The sequence below is a fragment of the Passer montanus genome, unplaced genomic scaffold (assembly GCF_014805655.1).
Source record: "Passer montanus isolate IOZ18808 unplaced genomic scaffold, ASM1480565v1 scaffold6, whole genome shotgun sequence".
In the NCBI taxonomy this organism is placed as follows: Eukaryota; Metazoa; Chordata; class Aves; order Passeriformes; family Passeridae; genus Passer; species Passer montanus.
In genome coordinates this window covers 6,501,493-6,522,406 of record NW_024371037.1, presented here as the reverse complement: position 1 = coordinate 6,522,406, position 20,914 = coordinate 6,501,493, and the positions used below count along the sequence as shown (strand labels likewise).

At 36.5% G+C, this 20,914-nt stretch overlaps 1 protein-coding gene across 8 annotated transcripts; it reads right to left on the bottom strand.

Moving 5' to 3' along the window:
- Window positions 1–561: 561 nt before the first annotated feature.
- On the bottom strand, window positions 562–19,417 carry IQUB (IQ motif and ubiquitin domain containing). Of its 8 annotated transcripts, XM_039726991.1 has the most exons (12): window positions 19,247–19,417; window positions 18,455–18,717; window positions 17,499–17,648; window positions 17,216–17,391; window positions 16,817–16,972; window positions 14,628–14,838; window positions 10,821–10,996; window positions 7,300–7,470; window positions 5,748–5,924; window positions 4,128–4,376; window positions 3,519–3,704; window positions 563–1,162 (listed from the first exon to the last, which is right to left on the bottom strand). In XM_039726991.1, the coding sequence occupies exons 2-12, from the start codon at window positions 18,681–18,683 to the stop codon at window positions 1,001–1,003; spliced, it is 2,043 nt and encodes a 680-aa protein (XP_039582925.1). In that variant the 5' UTR covers window positions 18,684–18,717; window positions 19,247–19,417; the 3' UTR covers window positions 563–1,000. The 8 variants fall into 8 exon arrangements, with proteins under 8 accessions (XP_039582926.1, XP_039582925.1, XP_039582924.1 ...); XM_039726992.1 differs by lacking the exon at window positions 19,247–19,417 and having other exon boundaries at window positions 562–1,162; window positions 17,499–17,645; window positions 18,455–19,236; XM_039726990.1 differs by lacking the exon at window positions 19,247–19,417 and having other exon boundaries at window positions 18,455–19,236.
- Between the last annotated feature and the right edge of the window lie 1,497 nt (window positions 19,418–20,914).

The window sequence follows — 20,914 nt, the reverse complement described above, 5'->3', positions numbered from 1 at the left end:
TGAATTTAATGGTAAAATCAGTGGAAAGGTTCCAATGATGTTAAAATGCACTTATCAGCCAGAAACTGATTCTACAGTTCATGTTCTGTTGAGGGAGTAAATTCAGTTTTCAGCTGTTTGCTGCCAAATATGTGCTTATTTCTCTTTTTAAGTGCTACTGCTTTTTCCTAGGTAGTTTCATCTGTTGGAGCAAAAGACTGGGTCAAAACCACATCTTATAATACAGGTTTCAAGAAGAACCTTGCAACTTTCTGTTGGATTTTTGAATTTACACCATATGTTTCTCTCTGTAACTATGATCAAACATAAACTTTTTTAATTATGGGGAGAATTTACTTCTTCAAATAATACAAACTCCTTCAAATAATACAAACTCAAAAGTAAACATATTTCAAACAGTCTGAAATGTGTCTTTTAAATTATGATATTTAAATTATAATACTCAAATTATAATAATTACAATAATTTCAACATTTTGGATACAATAATTACATACTGGCAGTTCTACTATGACCATCTAGATGAGCTACAAAATGTAAAGCTGCTCTTTTGCACAAATGTTTGCAGGGCAAGGTGGCTATATCTGGAAAGCTATATATATATTCTGTTCATCTGTAAGAATCCAGGGTTTGAGGGGGTTTCTGCCTTATGTGCTTAAGACAAGAAAAATAAATTTAATACAGTGCTATAGTATTAATTTTCTAATTAAAGGGTGACAAAGAATTAAAAGGATTTGCCCAACAAGAATATTACACTACAGACAGAATGTTACAAGCAATGCAGGAATACACAAAAAAATAATCATTGCTCTAAAAACTGAGAATTTACAAAGCTCTTTAACAACATTTTATTTTTTTTGAATGAGGTTATAAAACTTTAATGCAGTTAAATTAACTGATTGAGATCAAATTATTTTATCTTCAGAAGTTTATTTTGATCCGTGTAATACAATTAGGGTATTGATGAAAAAGTATATTTCTTTAAAATCTAAGAATTTAGTTCACTTCTTTAACTTCACAGAACTATGTTTTTTGTCGGAATTTGCATTAGACTCTTTGTTATTTCTATGCAAAAATGATGACATCGCAGGAATCCGAGCAAAGTAGTTTTTTGCCCGGATATGCTTTTGTTCTATTCTGTAAATAAATGGAGCTTCGTAAGTCTGAAAAAAAAATTAAATACCATAAATACAATTAAAATGTCTAAAGATATATGTGTTGCTTCATATTTAGATATTATAAACATTTCTACATATTTTACACATTATAAATATTGACCTTTTAATAAACTAAGGCAGATAATTTATTTGTATATATACATAATGGAATATTTTGTAGTTCTATAGTACTATCTTATGGGCCAGTAGTGAAAATGACTCCTTGTGAAATATTAGTCATGTTTTAAGACCGGAGTAACTTTTTTATCCATTAAAGATATGGGCCAGTAGTGAAAATGTCTCCTTGTGAAATATTAGTCATGTTTTAAGACCAGAGAAACTTTTTTACCCATTAAAGATAAAACTTATTTATTCATTTATTTATTTATTTATTTCAGGTGAGAACATTTGTACTCACATTTGAAAATTAAGTAAGGTGACACTTAGCAACATTTGCAGGGTGAAGACTGTAGGGGCTTTTCTTGATAAGAATCAGAGTTGTTATTTTCAACTAATCATGACAGCAAGTATTTTGCAGCATTTCAGTCAGCACTTGCATGCAGTGGTGACATTTTCCCAAATTCTTAGTTATTATTAGTAGTTTGGATGATGGAACAAATAACCAGAATATTTACTTGAAAAAACCTTTTGCTATTGCTGTAGTAATCACTTTGAATAACTGCTATTAAATAAAGTCACTATGAATAACTGCTATTAAACAAATTACTTAAGAGGACTTCTTTGTTTTGGTGAATGAAAAACAATGATTCAACTTACAACATTCTATCTTCACCTCATTTTCTTTATTTCACACTCTTTATTTTTTTTTGAAGAAGAAAGTTGAGTCCTCACTACAACTGATTCACATCCATATTTGTTGCAAAAGCTAATGAAAATACCTCATGGTTTTTATGTAGGCTTGTGTAGCTTAACTCCCCCATCCACTGAAGCTCTGGACCTAATCAAGTTAATGTCATTTCTTTGACTATGACTTTATGTCATAGTCATGTCATTTGTCTATGCCATAGACTCTGGATGTCTACGACATCCAGACTGAAGGCATCAAACCAGAGAAGTGCTCAATCAGGATCTTTGCCTGCCACAATGCTGGTAACAGAAATTTATGGGTGCTGAGGAGCATCACTAGATTCAGATTGTCTGAATAGACTTCTTGACTCACAGTGAGTGAGAGTAGCCAATAAAGGGATTCCCAGCTTGAAAATTATTTTACCTGCTAAAGCTAAAGCTCTCATAAATGTTTCTGCTTGAAGACACAAACTGGGCACTCACACACAAAATATAATGGATTGCAGAATTTCTTTTGCCTTTAGAATTCCCTGATATATTTAATCCATAAAGCAAGACTTTAAAGAGGGCAATTAATTTCCTCTGTTTAGTTTGCTCTTAGGAATTCCAGAAAGAAGAGCAATATATAACAGTGGAAGCTCCATTTCTGTGTTAAAAATTTTGTGTTAAAAATTGAATTAAGAACACCCAAAACAAAAGAACACTAGGCAGCAATGACTGCAGATCACTATTTATATAAATCAATAACCTCAAACTGAAAGGATTAATAAGCCATTATTAAGTGCAGGACAAAGACAACTCACAGGATTCTCCTATGCCTTACAAAACTAAATACTCTTAATATATTATGTTCAATGGAGAGGTATTTCATAGCCTACCATGTTTAGATATGGAATTTGAGGGGGGGATTTGTGTGATTTGATTATCAGTTTAACACAGTCCTAAGTGGTTTTAACTCAGAACAGAAATTATGTTTCTATTGCTTAAATGCAAACTGTAAGGTTACATTGTAAGGGACACTGCTGATATTTATGTAAGAAAGTAGTGGCAAATTTTATAACAAATAGACAAGGAAGCATTCTTCTATTTGATGAGAAATTTAGAAGACCAAAAACTAATAAGGCCAGAGCAATGTGCAAGAGCAATGTGCAATGTGCAAGAGCACAGGCACACAATGGCCACAGTATTTATGGCTAGTCTTTAGTATGCTTTTCATCCAGCCTAGCTCTTGTCTGATCTGATCTGAAGGAAGAGACCATGCATGGCAGTGTTCTCAGCAGGCAGCATGGATGAGGCCACTCTGCTTCTTGCATTTCAGGAGGGAGAACTGGGGCAAGAGAGTTCAGGTACATGGAATGAGCTGTACATGCCAGATGCCTTCTGGATTACTGTCCATTCTGTTTAATAGTACAGATGCAATCATTTAAATAATCACAATGAGCCAATTTAAACACAAACAAGTGTAACAACCAAATTTGACCCAACATAATTAATCACAAGATTCTATTAAAACATAACATAAATACTGTAAAAAATAAATCCCATTGAAATTTACCTTCTGAAGGTTACACAGCTTAAGATGTGCATCTGCCTCTTCTTTAGTGAGGAGAATAGTGTTCCATGGGGACCACTCATGTTGCTTATCCCACCTGACCATAACCAAATCATACAGGTTGCTGCAGGCACTGAGAGCTGACTGGCAGCTCCAGATGTGCTCAATCAGGTACTGCATATCTGGAAGCTGAAATAGAAAACAGGTTTAAAAAGGAAATAAGCATGTTTCATCCTACAAGTCCTGCACCCATATAAAAATTCAAATAAAGGTTTGGGTTAAAAAAAAATTCTATGCACATGTCATATGATCACTTGTTAAAGAGCATCTTGATACCCATATACACTTTTTGCACAGTTGTTGGAACATCTGATTCTTTGACCTGTCAGCTAGACTTCTGTTAGTGTACAGCTTGCAAACCACCTTTTAAAGTACACCTCTGCTTCAAGAGCTTAAGGGCTATTTCTTTATGGTGTGGTACATTCCATATTACAGGAAGAAACTGTAGCTTTTAGCCCATTTCTCAACCTGTCCACAACATACACAAAATAGAGGACATATAGTCAAAGTCACATAGCTTACTATGAGTAGCAATGCTCTTTCCAACAGTACCTGAACTAAGAAAACAATTTTACTATCATCCTGATAATCAACTTCAGACTTCCTGAGATTTTCTAGTATAAGTCTGTACTTGAAATATGCTTCTCGTTTCCGAGCCTCATTATCAAGCTGGTAACACGAGCGACATCTGCCAATGGTGTGGGAACTTGCAGGAATGGGAAACTCAGTAGGTGGTAAGTACTTTTCGCAGCTATGACAGAAGTAAACGTTTTTATAAAGCTTTAAAGGATCTTGTGGAACCTAAAAATTTAAAAAAAAAAAAAAAGTTTATTTACTACAGGGTATCTTTGTATTACTTGTATGTTACTCAAACACTGTCAGCATAAGTCTTCCATATATTCATGCAAGTATTTTAATATGCAAAAGCTAGAATTATTTATTTTAAAATACCCAATAAAGTGTTGTGATTGTTCTTGGATAGGATATCAAAAGTAACTGTATTTTCTTACTGCATTTGCTAAAATCAGTTACATAAATCAGTTTATTCGTTTTTAAGCTATATGAAGATCCTAAAAATTATGTTCCAGTGCTCTTCGTGGTGCTTTATATATTCAGATTGTCAGTTATTCTGGAAAGATGACAACACAGAGAAAACAGAAACTAAATTCTCCACATTTGATTATTCATGTAGGATCTGCCCTTTATGGCAAAGATAAAACCCTGAGATATGGGCATAATAATGTTTTGGCATAATAATACAAAATTATCAGGCCCACATGTCCAGAACACAGGGGAAGAAAATAGATTAAACTTGATAGTGACCTCCCCATCCCCATATTCCTTCATGGGCTCTGAAAAGAATGTAATGTAGTCTGTGCAGACAGACCAAGTCTGTAACTGGACAGTTTGAGTAGACTGATCATCTTCAGGCTCTGCTATGGGACATCTGCTAATAAACCTAGTGTAACATTAGCTGTTAGTTGGCTCTAAATCAAACATCTGCATCCAAATCTGACAGATTCTCTACTCCTGAGACAACACTGACCACTGTATGAGGAATGCTCTTCTGGTAGACACAAAATAGACATTGCTACTTAGAGCAGCAACATATGATAGTGAATCATATGTTTATTTGCAATATGTAGTCAGAAAAGAAAAGCACTCACACAAAACTAACTACATCTTCTTCACACACGGTAGCAACTGATTCTGCAGCAGAAGCCTGGAACAGATTTTGCTGGACATTGACATGGGCTACAGTCTTCCTTTCTGGAGGCACAGCATGCTGCCTCTTGACCAGTAGAAAAAAACACAACTTCCTCTCTCAGTATATTGGTACTGCTTTGCTATTACATTTTACTGATACCATCCCATGAGATCTACCATTTATAACTTTGAGATTTTTTTATTTCAGACACAAGAGTTCCCAGGCTCTCTCAGTGCTGCCAGCCACCTGTCAGGTGCTTATGACCATGTCTGTGCTCCATGCCTCCTAACAGGACTATATAAATTTATTTGTGTGAAACCTATGTACTTGCTAGATTTTAATTTCTGAGAAACTCCTCCACAAATTCTACAGCAAAATGTAAAATAAAAAAGCTTTCAATATTTTCCATCCCCCTTCTCTTAGTTCAGTGACCACTATGTCAGGCTGCAAAATAAAAATAATACCTTAAGTAACCCAGCAACTTGAGGGTTAAACTCTGGAGTTTTGATATACTGGAGAAATAATGTGCAAATTCTTTTCCTCAGTCCTTCCAAGTTGCTTTCCTTCACATCTCTTGACAAAAGATCAATTTCCCTGTCAATTAATGCCACTATTTCCTGTGTTAATTTACATTCATGTTCCTTGGGGGGAAAAAAAAAAGAGAGAGAGAGAAAAAGGAAAATAAACTGCACAACAATAATGAAGTAAGCAAACAAAATCATTCAACAAGACATGAAAGCAACCTATGGAATCTACGGATATTACCATTCATACCTCCGTATGTTCATAAAAGAACATGTTCACAGAAGAACTCGTTAGTCTCTCAGAGAAAAAAATCTCCCATGAAAGAACTCTAGAACTACAAAAGAGAGAATGCTTACAGATTCTGTTTTAAAGGGCCTGTATACCAAAGCTGTGAGGAACTGTAAGCTTGGAAGCAGTAAAAGATGCTTTGCAGAGAGAGGTACTCAACAACTGCAAAATTTTAAGTTTTCAAAAGCCCAAAGAAATATTTCCCTAAGAAGCTTCCTTTGGCTATGAGATTGGAGGTGTAATATGGATGGGCTTAAAAAAATGCCACAAGAAAACCCAAAATATCCACCACACAAGAGGCATGGGGGACTTTGACAGTATGCCTGGAAATTAGTCGCTTCAATATTTCCAATGCTTGGCAGGAGATTTTCCAGAGAGAGAGACATAAGAGGTGAATTTCTCAGGTAAAAGAGAGTGCTAATTTACAGAAATTCACTTGTTCACTACAGCAGTATGTGTTAAGATGGGCAAGAGCTTATAAACCAGAAGTGCTCTCAATGCCATAGTGACTTTAAATCAAATACTGGCTCTACTAAAACAATCAGCAAGATGCTTGTTTGTTTTAATAAGACCAGGAAGCAGCATTCTATTCTAGGCTGATGTCAACAGTATCATCCTGAAAGGACCTTGAAACTCATTCTTTTTGTACATGAATAAATAAATAAAATCAATATGAAAGACTAAAAAAAAATGCAACCAGCTTCTAATTCATTGGAAACACTAGCAGCAACAGTGGCAGCAGAGAGTGAGGCAAAGAGACGAAAAAATCAGTATTTGCTACCCATAAAACTGGTCATCCAAACCAATAGATAGATAAAGTTCTAAATGGATTTCAAAGAACTGAAAAAAAAATAAATGGTAGTTGCCACATATATCCCTGCCACAGTTCTCATAAGGTTGATATTAAGTAGGAAACAAAACTTTGTACTAAAATTGTATTATGTATTAATATACAAAGAAGTCTAAAAAACCATGGGGTTAAAATTCTAACACAAATTGAAGACAAATATGCACAAGATAAAGTGAAATATGAATTTAGAGTGTATCTGGAATGTAAATTACACTCACACACCAGGTCTCTAGCTCACCATCATGCCACTTGTCTGCCAGCAGCAGCACTGCTAATGTGTCAACATAATTAAGTGACAGCACCTTTGGAAAGCACAGCTTCAAGCTAAATATACATAGAAAACTAAGCCTTACCTTCACTGTCCATTTGAGTGTTAACAGCACAGATGTCCTCTCATCTTTTGGGATGTCCCTTGTGTTAATGCTGCGGTAGATTTCAAGTAGTTCTTTACCACGGAGCGAGTTCTGTGTATCCATTTCAGTGATTTTTCCATCAAATGCTTTCCACCTCCTAGGTTGTGCACACTTCAGAAACAATTTGTAGAACTCTGAACTATTGAAATCTGACCACCAGCTGCACAATTGCATTATGTTACATCAAGTTTTATCAGAGCAAATAGGGACTTAATGTTAATGCCTGACTAATGCAAAAGGCTAATTCTATTGCTGATATTGATATTACAGCACCTCTTCCACCAAAGCAAGCATTCAGTTGCACACTTTATTTAAAGCTGCAGGTCATGACAATTTCGACTTACAGGATATTAAAAGCAAATAATATTCTCCTACAGGGACATGCTCTACTTCTTTAAAGTGAATTTACTGACAGTAGTGTTAGAATACATTTGCTCTGTATTTCACTTTGCAGTCATAAATCCCATCAAACTATCAGTAAAATCAATAGGTCTGTTGACTGTGTAAAGATTGAAAATTTAAGACCTTAAAGCCTACTGCAGTAAAAAATATCTCCAGGGAACTGTTCTGTTTATAGTAGTTGCAGAGAAGGACAGAAGGAATACAGTTTGTTAGAGCTAGGGTAAGGTATGTGTTTACAGTTTAGCAGACACTTCACCTAGCTTCTTCTTTGCTACCTTAACCACATGCTGTATGCCTTATGCTTCAATTATCTCTTTGCACATCTTTAACTTTTATAGATAGTAAGAAGTTCCATGATGTCACCTGCCCCACAAGGTCTGAAAAGTACAACCATTTTCTTCTTTCCAGAAGATTGGTTTTGATTACAAATCACACTGTTACATAAGGAGGCAGGCATCCAATTCCAATAGAAAAAAAAAGCTTTCAAAAGCCTCTCTCATCATTACTTAACTCCATTTCCTTTTCTTAATGGGGAGAGGTACATGAAATCTCTTTCTATGTATCAATTATTCTCTTTCACTATATTTGGAAGTTAAGTGTTCACTAGCACTCACGAACTTCACCTTGCAGTCTCAGCATGACTTAACAACAGGAACACTTAATGCAGTATTCACATGCCTAGTAGTTTTCTGGACATAACCCCAGCATTGACACAATCATTATTTTGATGAAATGGACTTGATATGGTGATAAGTAATAAAAATATCAAGAATATTAGATAGCTAGCAGAGATGATTAGCTATCACCACTATCAAAACTTTTCCTCACTTTTAAATAAATAGTTAGGTAAGGAAAAGAAAGAAAAAATAATTTTAAAAAGGATTTCCCTGATTTCAGGACTATTTTTCTGTACTCCAGACTGAAAGGAGAAAAAAATTAAAACTTTGAGATCTTCTGCCAGCTTTCTCTTGTCTTTTAGTCTGCTGGCAGTGCTGTGGAATTTACAATAATCCTGTTATCTGTATTACTACAACTACACTCTGCTGCCAATGCATGAAAGCAGAAAAAGTGCCTCAGGAGAGAAACACACCACGACAGACAGAGAGAAAAAGGTAAATATAATTTTTAAAAAATCCATAAGATGTGTGCGGAAATAGTACAAAGCATGAAAGGTATGAGCTGAGTAACAGCTAATAGTTAATAGTTACACAAATTTATTTAAGTCAATATGACTGCTCTATAAAAACTTAATCAAATACTTCCTCTCCAAAGTACAAATGCTGAAGAAGAACAAGTTCAGCATAAAGAAGCCCCTGGAACATAGGGCACACACAACCAGTAGCAACCTTCTCAAGAGCACACATGCCTGTGGAGGTACATGCTTAAAGTAGCAAAGAAGGGAACAAAGGTTTCCATGGAGAAGCAACTTTCATGCCACATTGGCTATTGCAGCTTGCAGTCTTCTGATGTGAAAGATATTATTGCAGCTTTAACTGGCAAGTGTCCAGTTTAGAACAACACTTAAAATCCTACAGCTGACATGATAAAAAAACATGAAATGTTGCACTAGTTCAGAAGCTTAATAAATTTTAAAACTAAAAAGATTACAGTCCCTTTAATGAAAAACATGATTTATACATTTAAAGTAGGAATAAATAAATTATCAGTAACTGCTTCAGGAAAAGCAGTCTTTCCACTTGTCTTTCCACTGTTTGGAAAGACAAAATATCAGTTGTCTTTGATGTGTCTCCTGATTCTTCAAACATCAACTGTCACTGAGAGTTCTTGTGCTGAAGAACGTTTTGCTTCTGATTCTAGATGTAAGAAAACTGTACAGCTTGTCAGAATATGTGCTGGAAGCAATCTGTACAGGTAGGACACTGGAAATCAGTCCTTGTGGGAAAAGTCACGACAGTCAGTTAAAACAGAAATATATTTGCTTTGACTGTTTCAGGCTTCTTTTTCTTAGAAGGTAAAAGAACAGATTGTAAGCAGTAGAAGCAAACACTAAACATACAAATTATTCGAGGCTCTGAAAATATTCCTAATTATTTGGTTTTCTGTTAGATTTTTTCATTCTTGAAAGCAGTAAGAGAGAAAACAGTCATAGCACAGCAATAAATGTGGTAACAGTTCCACCAACATTTCAGATAAGTAACTTGTTCATAATGAGAAATGTAATACATTTTATGTAATCACATTTAGAGTACAGTTTCCCTGCATCAAAAATAAAAATAATGAAAAAAAGTCTCTTTTGGACAAAACCACCATTTTTACTTTTGAGCACTTAATAATCAAATTTTTAAAATAATAATAATAAAAAAATTAGATTGCTAAAAACCATTTTTGTTGCAGTATTTCTTTTCATAATCATGTCACATACTTTGAAAATATACTATTACTTTTTTCCAGTGGCTGGATATCTACCTCAAAAGACAAGGTTTTTTTTGTATTTTACATTAAGTTACCACCGAATTTAAAGCCATTTTAAATCATCTTTGTGAATGAAGGAATTCTCATATTTTTATATAAAGACTGAAGAATTTACCTTAAATATCATCCCTGAGATTACACAAGAATGAAATCTCAAGTTAAAATTCTAATGGAACTAAAGTCAGTGATTTAATAACTGAATTCAACATCAGATTCAAACTCTTCTTTATACAGGGAAACAGAATAAATGCTTTCTTTAAAGACAGACATATGATGAACAGAGGCCTATACTCATTTGGGAAATTAATGACAAATTTACTTCCTGAAGAATAACATATTTATATTATTATAATTAATCACATGTATTGTTTATATTTTTTATAGTTAGCAGCCTTAATGATGCACTGTTCAACCTTCAGCTGGTCTGACAGCTATGAAATTCTCAGCTTGGAAAAAAGAAATTTACTGAATTGTATTGACATGAACAATCACAAAATTTGTATATTTGGAACATTAGCATTCACATGATTAACTGTTAAAAACTACAAAAGGTACTTTTTGTACTTTGCAGGAGTATTTTCTGTTCCTGTACTTTGATATTCTTTATGATCAGCGTAATTACTGACCTTACCCAGAAAGTGCAGTATTGCTTTTCGCTGATTCTCCATATTGGCATTTAGTTTGTGCATCCCAATGCAAGCAATGAGCTCTGTCTCCTCTTCCAGCAGTGCACAAAGTGCTGCCTTTCTTTTAGCTCCAGTAAGAGTTCTGTTAATTCGCTCAGTCTCCTCCTGCATCCATACTGCAGATACAAATATTTGGGGTGTTTTTACAAGATGCTTTCCAGCAAGACTCCTGCTTTCATATTTAAGAAACAACATAACTGACTTTTCTTTCAATATTCACTAAAACCCAGTTTCCATTTTAGGGAATTGATGGTTATAGCTATTTTCAATATATGCAAGATGGCCTAGAAATGAATGTAAATTATACAGATGTTCTGTGAGAGTATGTGTGTACATCAACTCCAGACTGCCAATTTGTACTCTAAACTCAAGGATGAGTAGGAGAAAAAGAATCTGTATGTGAGAAAAAGAATTGAGCTCCTGTGGAAATGTATGATGAAATGGCTGCATCTTACTGTGGTACCACTAGTACTCAGTGCTGAGAATATTACTGCTTCTCCCTGCATAAATGAGTAAAATCTAAAGAAGCTTGAAGTCCTCCAAAACCAAGATAAAACTTGACATTTAGCACTTCAGGTTTTATACTGGATATTGCAGTGGTATCACCTTTTGCCATCCCAGGAAGATGAGAGCACATTAATAACTCAGCAGTCATTGCTTTATTCTCCTTTTCCTTTTCCACAACCTTCTATAACCCTCCAAGTGGGTGAAAGTGGCCACAGAAGAAGGCACAGGATGGTCATGACAGCAGCACATGGATCAGTCCGTGCTGTATAAGAATCTGACCCCCTGACACTCTTGCTGCTGATATAGAGACTACATGGCTTTAGAGAAACCTGCCTGTAAAATCAAACTGTGTTTACTGCCTTTGCACATCCCGTAACAATTCCTGGCTTCTCTGAAGAGTCTGATCCAGTTCAAATATCTCTAGAGTTTTGTATAAGATGCAAAACTTTAACATTCCTGCAAAGTGTTGTTATCATCCCAGAACAGTTATGGAAAAGCAAAACCCAGTGTAAAAGAAAACCATTCAATATGTGATGCACTGAAAAAGCCTGTAACATCCTGGTTCAGGTAAGATTAGAGGCAGGAGGAGGGAAAGGAGGAAGGCTTATTTTCTGCCTGTGGCTTCTTATCTACAATACCTTATGTTTTCCGTTTTTAAATATTTCAATTCATTTCCTTAAGGCTCTTCAAGCTGTAATATGACAGCTGTCTGACAAGTTCTGAGAACCCAAAGATATATATTTTAAATAAAGCAAATTCAGCAAACAGCATTATATAGAATTATTTACATGAAGCTTTATTATTCCTGAAGGGGGCAGCAACTTCTAAGGTGGAGCTAATAAGTACAGTAAACAATTCTATACTTTCAGAAATGAAGAAGCTGTCACTATTGATACTCACCTCTTGATTCCCCATTTACCTGCCACCAAGTTTAGATTATCTGTTCTGCAGATGATCTGACTGCAAAGATTTTACTCATTACAATTTTATTCCAGTATTTATAAAGTAAAATAGTTCATACTTTTCAAATAAATAATAAATGCCTATGCAGACATGCTGAATATATAGATAGACCTCATTTGCACTATATAGTCAACAGGCAAGTTTTTGTACCACCAGGAATTGCTTGTACTGGCTGACCCTGTAATAGTAACCCTGTTGTGATTGCAGCTATAACCTTCACAGATCCCTGGAGGACAATAGTCTCATTCTATTACTGTCACAATGATTTAGCTTGTGCAAATTGTTGGCACTATAATAATGAAAAATTGTTTCAGATGCAGGTAGGAAAAAAACCCCAAGTTCCTAGAATCGTTAAGCTCTATTAAAATGAAGAGCATGACTGCAAATCTCCATGCAGAGAAGCAACCAGTCAACACCAGTTAACAAAAACTAAACAGTGAGATTGATACCAGACCATTATTTTAACAAAATAGTAAAAAAAGAATTTCAAATACTGGAATTTGTTCTGTTCTGAAGTGGTAATTTTTTTTTCAGGTTGACTAGATATGAAATTCCTGAACATGCTTGGCTGAAACTTTTATTATTTGTGAATCCAAAGTCATTCAATTAAGCAAGAGATACTTGCATAACGATAAGTTTCAAATCTAAAAATATAATGAAGATCAGCATTCTTCCATAACTTCAACTGAACTTGGTTGTTTCTACTGCAAGTAAGACTTTTCACACTTTAAAAAAAGAAAGAAAAAAAAAAAAGAAAGTGGATCATACATCTGATAGCACACTGGTCTGGAAGCAACTTCCCGAATAAAATATTTCAGAAAATCAGATGCAAAATAGTAAGACTTGTCATAAGTGGCAAGGAAAAAGGTATTATTTGAGTACCTTGGCTTTTGATTACTTAGTCAGATACAACTTGAAAAGGGCTTGACTCTTGGGAAGTGAAAAGCAAACTATCTACAAAGAAAAAGAGGGGGGTAGACAACCTCAAGAAAACCACAAATCTCATGAAGATACCAGTCCAATAACTGCAAAGCTCAAGACAAGCAATAATTTTTACATTTGTCACGAACAGTGATATTTATAAATCATTTATTAATTCAGACAAAGCCATTTGTTCAATGCCACACAAAGTATGACAGCATTAAAAGATTAGTGTATAACTTGGGAATTTTTGAATCGTGATCCTGAACTCTATGAATAACACATGCCACCAAATTTATGCTCAGTTAACCACTGAAGAAAGAGCTGAGATGGTTTAAGGTAGGGCAGGTGGCTTTGCAATGAATTAAGTTATCTATTAGGTCAGCTCTGCTACAGGGACAAGAATACCCAAACTGGCAAAGAGCTAGACCATAAAGCACTGTAGTTGAGATAACATAAGAATTGTTACAAGTCACAGGGCAAACCTCTGCTTTAAAAGAGACATTGTAAAAAACCAAAATTTGTCTTGCTGTTTATATGCTGGTACAAGTACACAGCTTTTGACTGTTTTTATTTTTCCAAAGGACATACTCTAAGTTTTTTGCTCTATTTGCACCATTAGATTCTTGTAAGGTTTTATGTTAATTATCTGCAGCATTCACATTATTTTTCTGGAGAAGTTTAGAGGTGCTTGCCTGCATTAAACAGCACCTACTCCAAGAACAGGAAACGTATGACTTTCAGAATGTCCTGCAGAACTCCTAAGAGATTTTCTAAATTTTGACAACACACTTTTGTGAAACATGGAATAAACTAGAAAGGAGAAAAGGCATCGGTAGAGGACAACTAAGACAAAAGGAATAACTTCTGTCATATGTTGTAAAATTCTGTACAAAAATTCTTCAGCATCTTAAATGTAGAGTGAAAGATAAAAGCAACTCTGGTCTAAAATAACACCCTTTTGTTCTCCTAGCTGACCTTAACTTCAGACATAAATAAAAAATGTTAATAAAACTGCCAAAGAGCACTATTCTCTGAGCCAGTTATTTCTAAAAAAGGTGTACTGGTTTTGGCTGCAATAGAGTTAAATTTTAGTCATAGCAGCTTGTAAGGCACTGGAAGTTGATAACACAGGGATGTTTAGTTCTTGCTGAGCAGTGCTTCCAGAGCATCAAGGCCTTCTTTCTGTTTCTAGTAATACATGCAATTAAAATATTTTTTTTAAATTAAAAAAAATCCACTGTAAAGTAGAAAAAAAAATCGTGGAAGTATCTATAAATACATGTAAAACCCTAAGTTTGTTTTAAACAAACTGTATTATTTTGTTGCTTTAAGGAATCCTTTAAGAAAACTTACATTCCAAGTCATGATACAGTAGCTCAAAGTCTTCTTTTGTTTTAGGGTTCAGTTTTTTCTCATACTCCCTCCTCAATTTTTCTTCTTTCTCCCATTTTTTCTGTAATTCTTCTTGTGCCTCCCGTGCCAGCCTTAACCTCTTTTGTTCCTTCAGATTTTGTAATAAATGTACAGCATGCCAACGACGGAAATATTTCTGTAATACTATTACCTATATGTGATACAACACCAAAGAATCATGAATTTAAAACAAAACAACATAGTATTTTGAAGTGTAGTATTATTTCTTAACTGTTCTTTTCTCCAGCTCCCTAACTACATTTTCTAAGTTTTGTCTTGTACTGAAAGTAATTTAAATGTTAAAAAATCAGTACTATTAGTTTAAGCACTAGTATGATTACTCTATTAGGTAACTGCAGGAATTTAACCAGTAAGTACAGTGGATAAAATAAGTTCAAATAATCAAATCAAAATATAAACTACATTTAAATATACATTTTTCTTTTTCAAATCTCCCCTTAAAAAATGCATTACGCCATGTAGTGTTTTTATTCTTTTCCTTACCTTACTGCAAATTTACAGAGTGGAAATGTAGACACATTTGCAAGATTTCTTTTAAATTTCTAGTTACAAAAATCAACACATAGACACTAAATCAAATGCATTTTATTTGTGAACAAATAATAAAAGTGACATTACTAATGCTGTTAATGATCACAGAAATGAAAAAAGAAAATTAAATCATCTACATTCCCAAGCTGTGGCTATTGAGGACTGGGGAAATACCTACGATATGTTAAGGGAGGACACTGCATGAGCCTCACCTTCTGCTGGCTGAGTTAGCACCTGCACTACAAACAGTTCAGTCAGATCAATGCCATGAGGTACCAAGCACTGTTCAGCATCAAAGCTATCAAGCACAAAATCATACTAATACAGTCACGCTGTCTCTGGTAATATCTTAATCTAAAACTTCTCCTGAATATGCCTTCAAACAGTATTTCAGTATGGACCTATACTGCACTGGGCAAATCCATCAATGTGAACCAACACCAAGATGACATCTCTCTACTGTGCATTATCAATTACCTATAGATACATTACAGATTTCCAGAAGTGTCACTACAGACCACAGTAAAACATAATAGTAGTCCTGTGGAAATTACTCCCTACTCCGGTTCCACTTCTAAAAGATGCTCATTGCCATCAGCTAAAGCTGACTTAAGAAGTTCTTACAAGAAAACTTCTGCCCAGAAAACTTCAAAGATCTTGCCAACCATGTCAATACAATAACCAATACAATTATTCTGCTTAGACACTTGGGGAATCAACTGTTTCTCCACTGAGTTGGATTCAGACTGTCTATTTTCAATATAGCAATCAAATTAATAACTGGAGCATTTACAAAGAAGTGCCTCATCTAACACAATTTAGGGCAGACGAGTTAGATGTGCAGTCACAGAACACATGGTTTCCAAAAAGCAGAGTGGAAGGCCTAAATGGCATCCTCTGCACAACGAATATGCAGAATCTGTAATCTGAATTGTCTCCATGAGGCAACTCAGTGCACCAGAAAACCCCACAGACCCACTGCCTGTGTTTGAACAGCCCAATTCTACTTCAGTGTCAAAGCAGGAAGCTTGAACAGAATCCAAAATGGATCAGTTTGCCCAAGGTAACCTACTAAGTCTGATAAAAAAACTCCAACCAAACAGACAAAGAACAATAGATTGTTCTCAAATAGATTGTTCCCAAATAGATTGTTCCCAAATAGATTGCTCCCAAAACTCTTAAAAGCTTGAATGCAGATCTCCTAAATCCTAACCCAATACTCCATTTATTTTATGCCATACATTAAGCATGCAGCTTAGGTTCTTCCAAAGAGATCATGAGAATATTGTAAGGACAAGCCTGTTTTAATCCTTAATGTTCTACATGGAAACTTAACTGTCACTTTGAGACAGAAAACAGTAATTTCAGAATTCTTAATATTTAAGAGATTGCAAGGTATCAAATGTCACTAAAACCCCAGAGCAACATGCACTTCCCCTGTATCTGAAAGATTACAAAAGGTGAGCATAAGAAGACATTTTACAGTTCACTTTTAAATTCAGTCTTTGAACACTCTGAACACTCATTAAATATTCAGATAACCTTCACAATTCATTATTTTACAGATAAGGACTTACTGCTTCAAGTCTACGTTTATGGTATTCCTCTGCTGTAAAATACTTTCCAGGAGTTATTAGTTTGTCAGTCGTGTTTGATACATAAAGGCCAATTTTAGTCATCTGTGTCGATGTTGTATTTCTTGTTTGCTGTCGTGTATTTTTTTCCACAGCCGTCTGGGGTAAAAAGTACATGTCAGATTAGAAGAAAATACACTGAATTTTTTTTTTCTCATTACAGTAACTGGGAAAATTAGCTATTTGCAATAAAAATTACAAGAATAATGATATTTATCTACTAAATACTTTCATTTGCACATTTATCTCAGATTTACTTCCTCTTTCCCCTCAGAAATAGTGTCAGCATTCTATTCCATTTAGCAAAAACAACATTCTAAAAGGACATTACAAAGCCTTTACCTGTGTTTCCCTACAAAATAACTGAATTCCTTTGTCAGGTCGTTTTTTGGGTTTTGTTTGTGATCCTGCATTATGAAATTCCACTCCTGTTGAGATGTTCCTAAATCCACCCAGAAAAGGTTTATTATAGGTAGGTCTTTCAACTTTTACAACTACTTCTTGAAATGAATTCGAACCTGTTAAAATGGAAGTTCCAAAATATAGGTATTGCTTCTTTCAGTAACACATCTAGATTAGATCATAATTACATATGTATCAACAAATGTGCAAAAGCAGTATTTACCTGTTTGTACTCTGACAGTTATGACATCAGGCATGTGGTAATCCTGTGGAATGACTTCGCCAGAGAGACATTCCTGATTTTCAGACTGGACAATTTCATCAAAATCAGGCCCAGTCCTCCTAGGTGTTTCATTATCCTTAATCATGCCTGCTAAAAATAAAACCAAAATTCATTCCTGAGAAGCTTCTCAAAACAAACAAATATCTCTTTCAACTTTACCCCAGGATGATTTTATTGTAACACTGCAACACAGCATAATCACAGTTTTTTCAGATAAAAGACAGACACCATTTGAAAGCTGAAATAGTACTATCATACAATTTTAAAGGTGGTATCTAATGTAATCCTGTCACCACATAAAGATATTCCTAGCCAGCTACTCAGAATGAGAGCAGATGAATGCAACCGAGCCAGGAAGAAAGTAGTCAGGAAGTCCATACTAGGAATTGTTATTCACTGTGCTCTGTTCTGCTCTGAAGAACCAAGAAAATGGGGTCCTGTGGTGGGAAGAGGAAGTGACTGAAGACACCCAGAACAATGAAGAACAGGTGTAGGAAAATGATGGAGCTGCAGGAGAAAGACAAGGATAAAGAAGGGTGGCAGGCAAGTTACACGGGAATCTAAGAAAGGTAAAATAGTAAGGTGATTTCTATAATGCTGGCTAAACTGCTAATTTAAATGCACATACAAAATATGTATACCTATGCATACACATTTCTGGAAATAAGGATCATTCTATAAAACACCATCTAGAAATGACTACTACAGTTTGAGATAAATACATTCCTTACCTTTGGAGCATGTCTCATTTGAGAATTTAAAAGGTTACTGCAGGACCAAATCTCAGCAAGCATAAACAGAATGAGGGTGTGTAGGTGTACAAGAAACTATAACCAAGCTGAAGAAAAAATATCTCTTTAAACCATCAATACCCAACATTTTAACAACTTCTTTACCCGTCTCTGTCCCATTTGCTGTACTCTCTGGTAGTACTGAATTTTGAGAAGGAGACTGCTGGTCCCAGCCCTCCTCTGATGGGGCAGTGCCTGCAGGTTCCAGAAGCAGAGGCTTCTCTGCTGGGTCCCCAGCCTCTCCGACTGCTTTTCCTTGTGAGGATGCAGGTGATTGCTCTGCACCTGATCCTTCTGATGTAACAGCTTCAAAGCCATCTGATGCATCTTCCATTTCCTAAAGCATCAATTGCATGCTTCTAACCTTTCTGCAAGAATAATCACAGGAACTATTATAAATTGCATACTGGCACACTTCTACTACCAGAATTATGGGTAACTTGCTGTCCTGAAAAGCTTTTCCTGCATCTGTTCCCAAAAGGCCTATTGAGAACAGCATGAGATCTTTGCTTCCACCAAACAGAGAGCACTTGTGGCTGGTGTTTACCAAAAGTAACACTCCAAGGCAGGCAGCCGGCACAGCTCTTTGTACCTCTCGTTCTCTGCCTACGGAACAAGATGGTCCAAGGGGTCATCACCCAGCACACCTTTACGGTCTTCCAAGTTGCCACCGAAATGATACGGGCAGGAAGAGAACCACACCGAACAAAGAACCACAACCAAACCCACAGGATTCGGGGCGCAGCTCCCGGCGGAGCCCGGGGATGCCGAACCGCTGGGGCGGGCGGGCCGCTGGCACAGCGCGCACCGGGGCCGGGCTGCGGCCGCCGCTCAGCTGGGACCCCCGCACCCTCCCGCCCCTGTCCCTTTCCCTGCCCCTGTCCCTGTCCCCGGCACCTCCCGGCCCGGCGGCGCTCCGGACGGGCGCTGCTCGCCCCGGCGGCCGCGCGGTAGCCACGGCAACCGGGCCGGGCGCCCGCGGAGCAGGAGCGTGCGCACTGGGGAGCGGGGCCGGGCGCACCGAAATCGCACCGGGGCTCGGAAGGGTCGGGAAGAGAGGAAAGGGAGGCGGTCCGAAAGGACGAGCAAGTGCCCTGGCTCCCTGCAGCCCACAGCACCTGCAGGAGCCCGAGCTGGCGGCCTGGAGCGGCCGCAGTGCTGGCACACCCGCAGGGGCCGTGCCCGCGCTGTGGGCCTGAGCAGAGCCTTGTGAGCTCGTACCAGCCCACAGCGGCACTAATGTATGAAAACACCGTTTTCCCTTATATCCATAGCAGAAGTTGTACTAAACCCCCAGAAGTGTTGGATATCGAGAAAGGGTGTTGTGTGTGAATGTTGGCAGCCTTTGTGCCACACGCGGTCATTTCCGAACTGTGTGGCAGTGCCCACCCGTGACATGTTAGGTTGTGCTGTTCTCCCTGGAGGGTCTGTGGCGTGAGGACTGAGGCTGTTAACCGGAAATTATTCACTTGCAAATCAGAATGAAAACCATACGAAACTGGATTTCCTGGTGTTTGAGGTGCCATTTCTGACACAACTCCTGCAATGTTTTCAGCATGCTATAAGAAAATGAGTGGACAGTCACATCACACAACTTTCAGATGTGAAACACACAGTTCTGAGTTGCAATTCCAGGAGAATCCTGAAAAATAAGCCTTTCAGCAGGCATTGAATTCAAATGGATACTCAATAATTGTATGCCATGACCATGTTTCCCAGACATTGTTTGGCACTTGAATGTGGGCCTGCTGCGCATCTGAAGGACAGAAATTTCCCATTACTACTACTAATGCTGTTTTTTCTAAAACCTTGTTTGAACTCCCAGAATAGGATCACCATTAATCCTATCGAAAGATACTGTCATTTGTGTCACTTTGTCACTGTTATGTAGTTGATCAAACATTCAAGCTCATTTTCAAGTTGCAATGATTTTTCATTGCAACTTGAAATAAGAAATACGAAATATATGCTAATGAAATAGCATATAAGCTTTGAATATTAAAATAATAATAAAAAGCAGCTTTCACTCATCTCCTATTGATTTTGGTACAACCACTTGGGATAGGTTAAGCAGCACAGATGGCAGGTTAGGAACTACAAAAACCTCAGTATTTGCTCTGCTCTCATCATGGGAAAGTTGTTTTTCTGGTGTAACAGGCTCTGTCTCTGCTAGGTCCCATCCTTGCAGATAAACTACATTTTTATTCACATTACTTCGATCAGATGATCTCAAAGTGTTTTAAAGATCTAAAGTTTGTTAACTGTACAGTTTGCAGCGATTTACCTTACCATATTACAACAGATTATTAAATTATTTGCATCATCATGTATTTTCAACAATTAAAGGAGAAAAATCAAGCAAAATCATTAGTTAGCCTTCAAATTATACCTTGCTAGCATATTCCTCTTGGAAAAAATTAGGACCTGTATGGAGGACACAGATGTATATTTGTGAAAAGAAGATAAGAGTATGCTTTTTTTTTGTGAAACTCAGTTTTAAAAGGCCATGTATCAAATTTCAGCAGCAGTGGGACATGAAAAAAAACCTCCTTGGAGCACAATTAG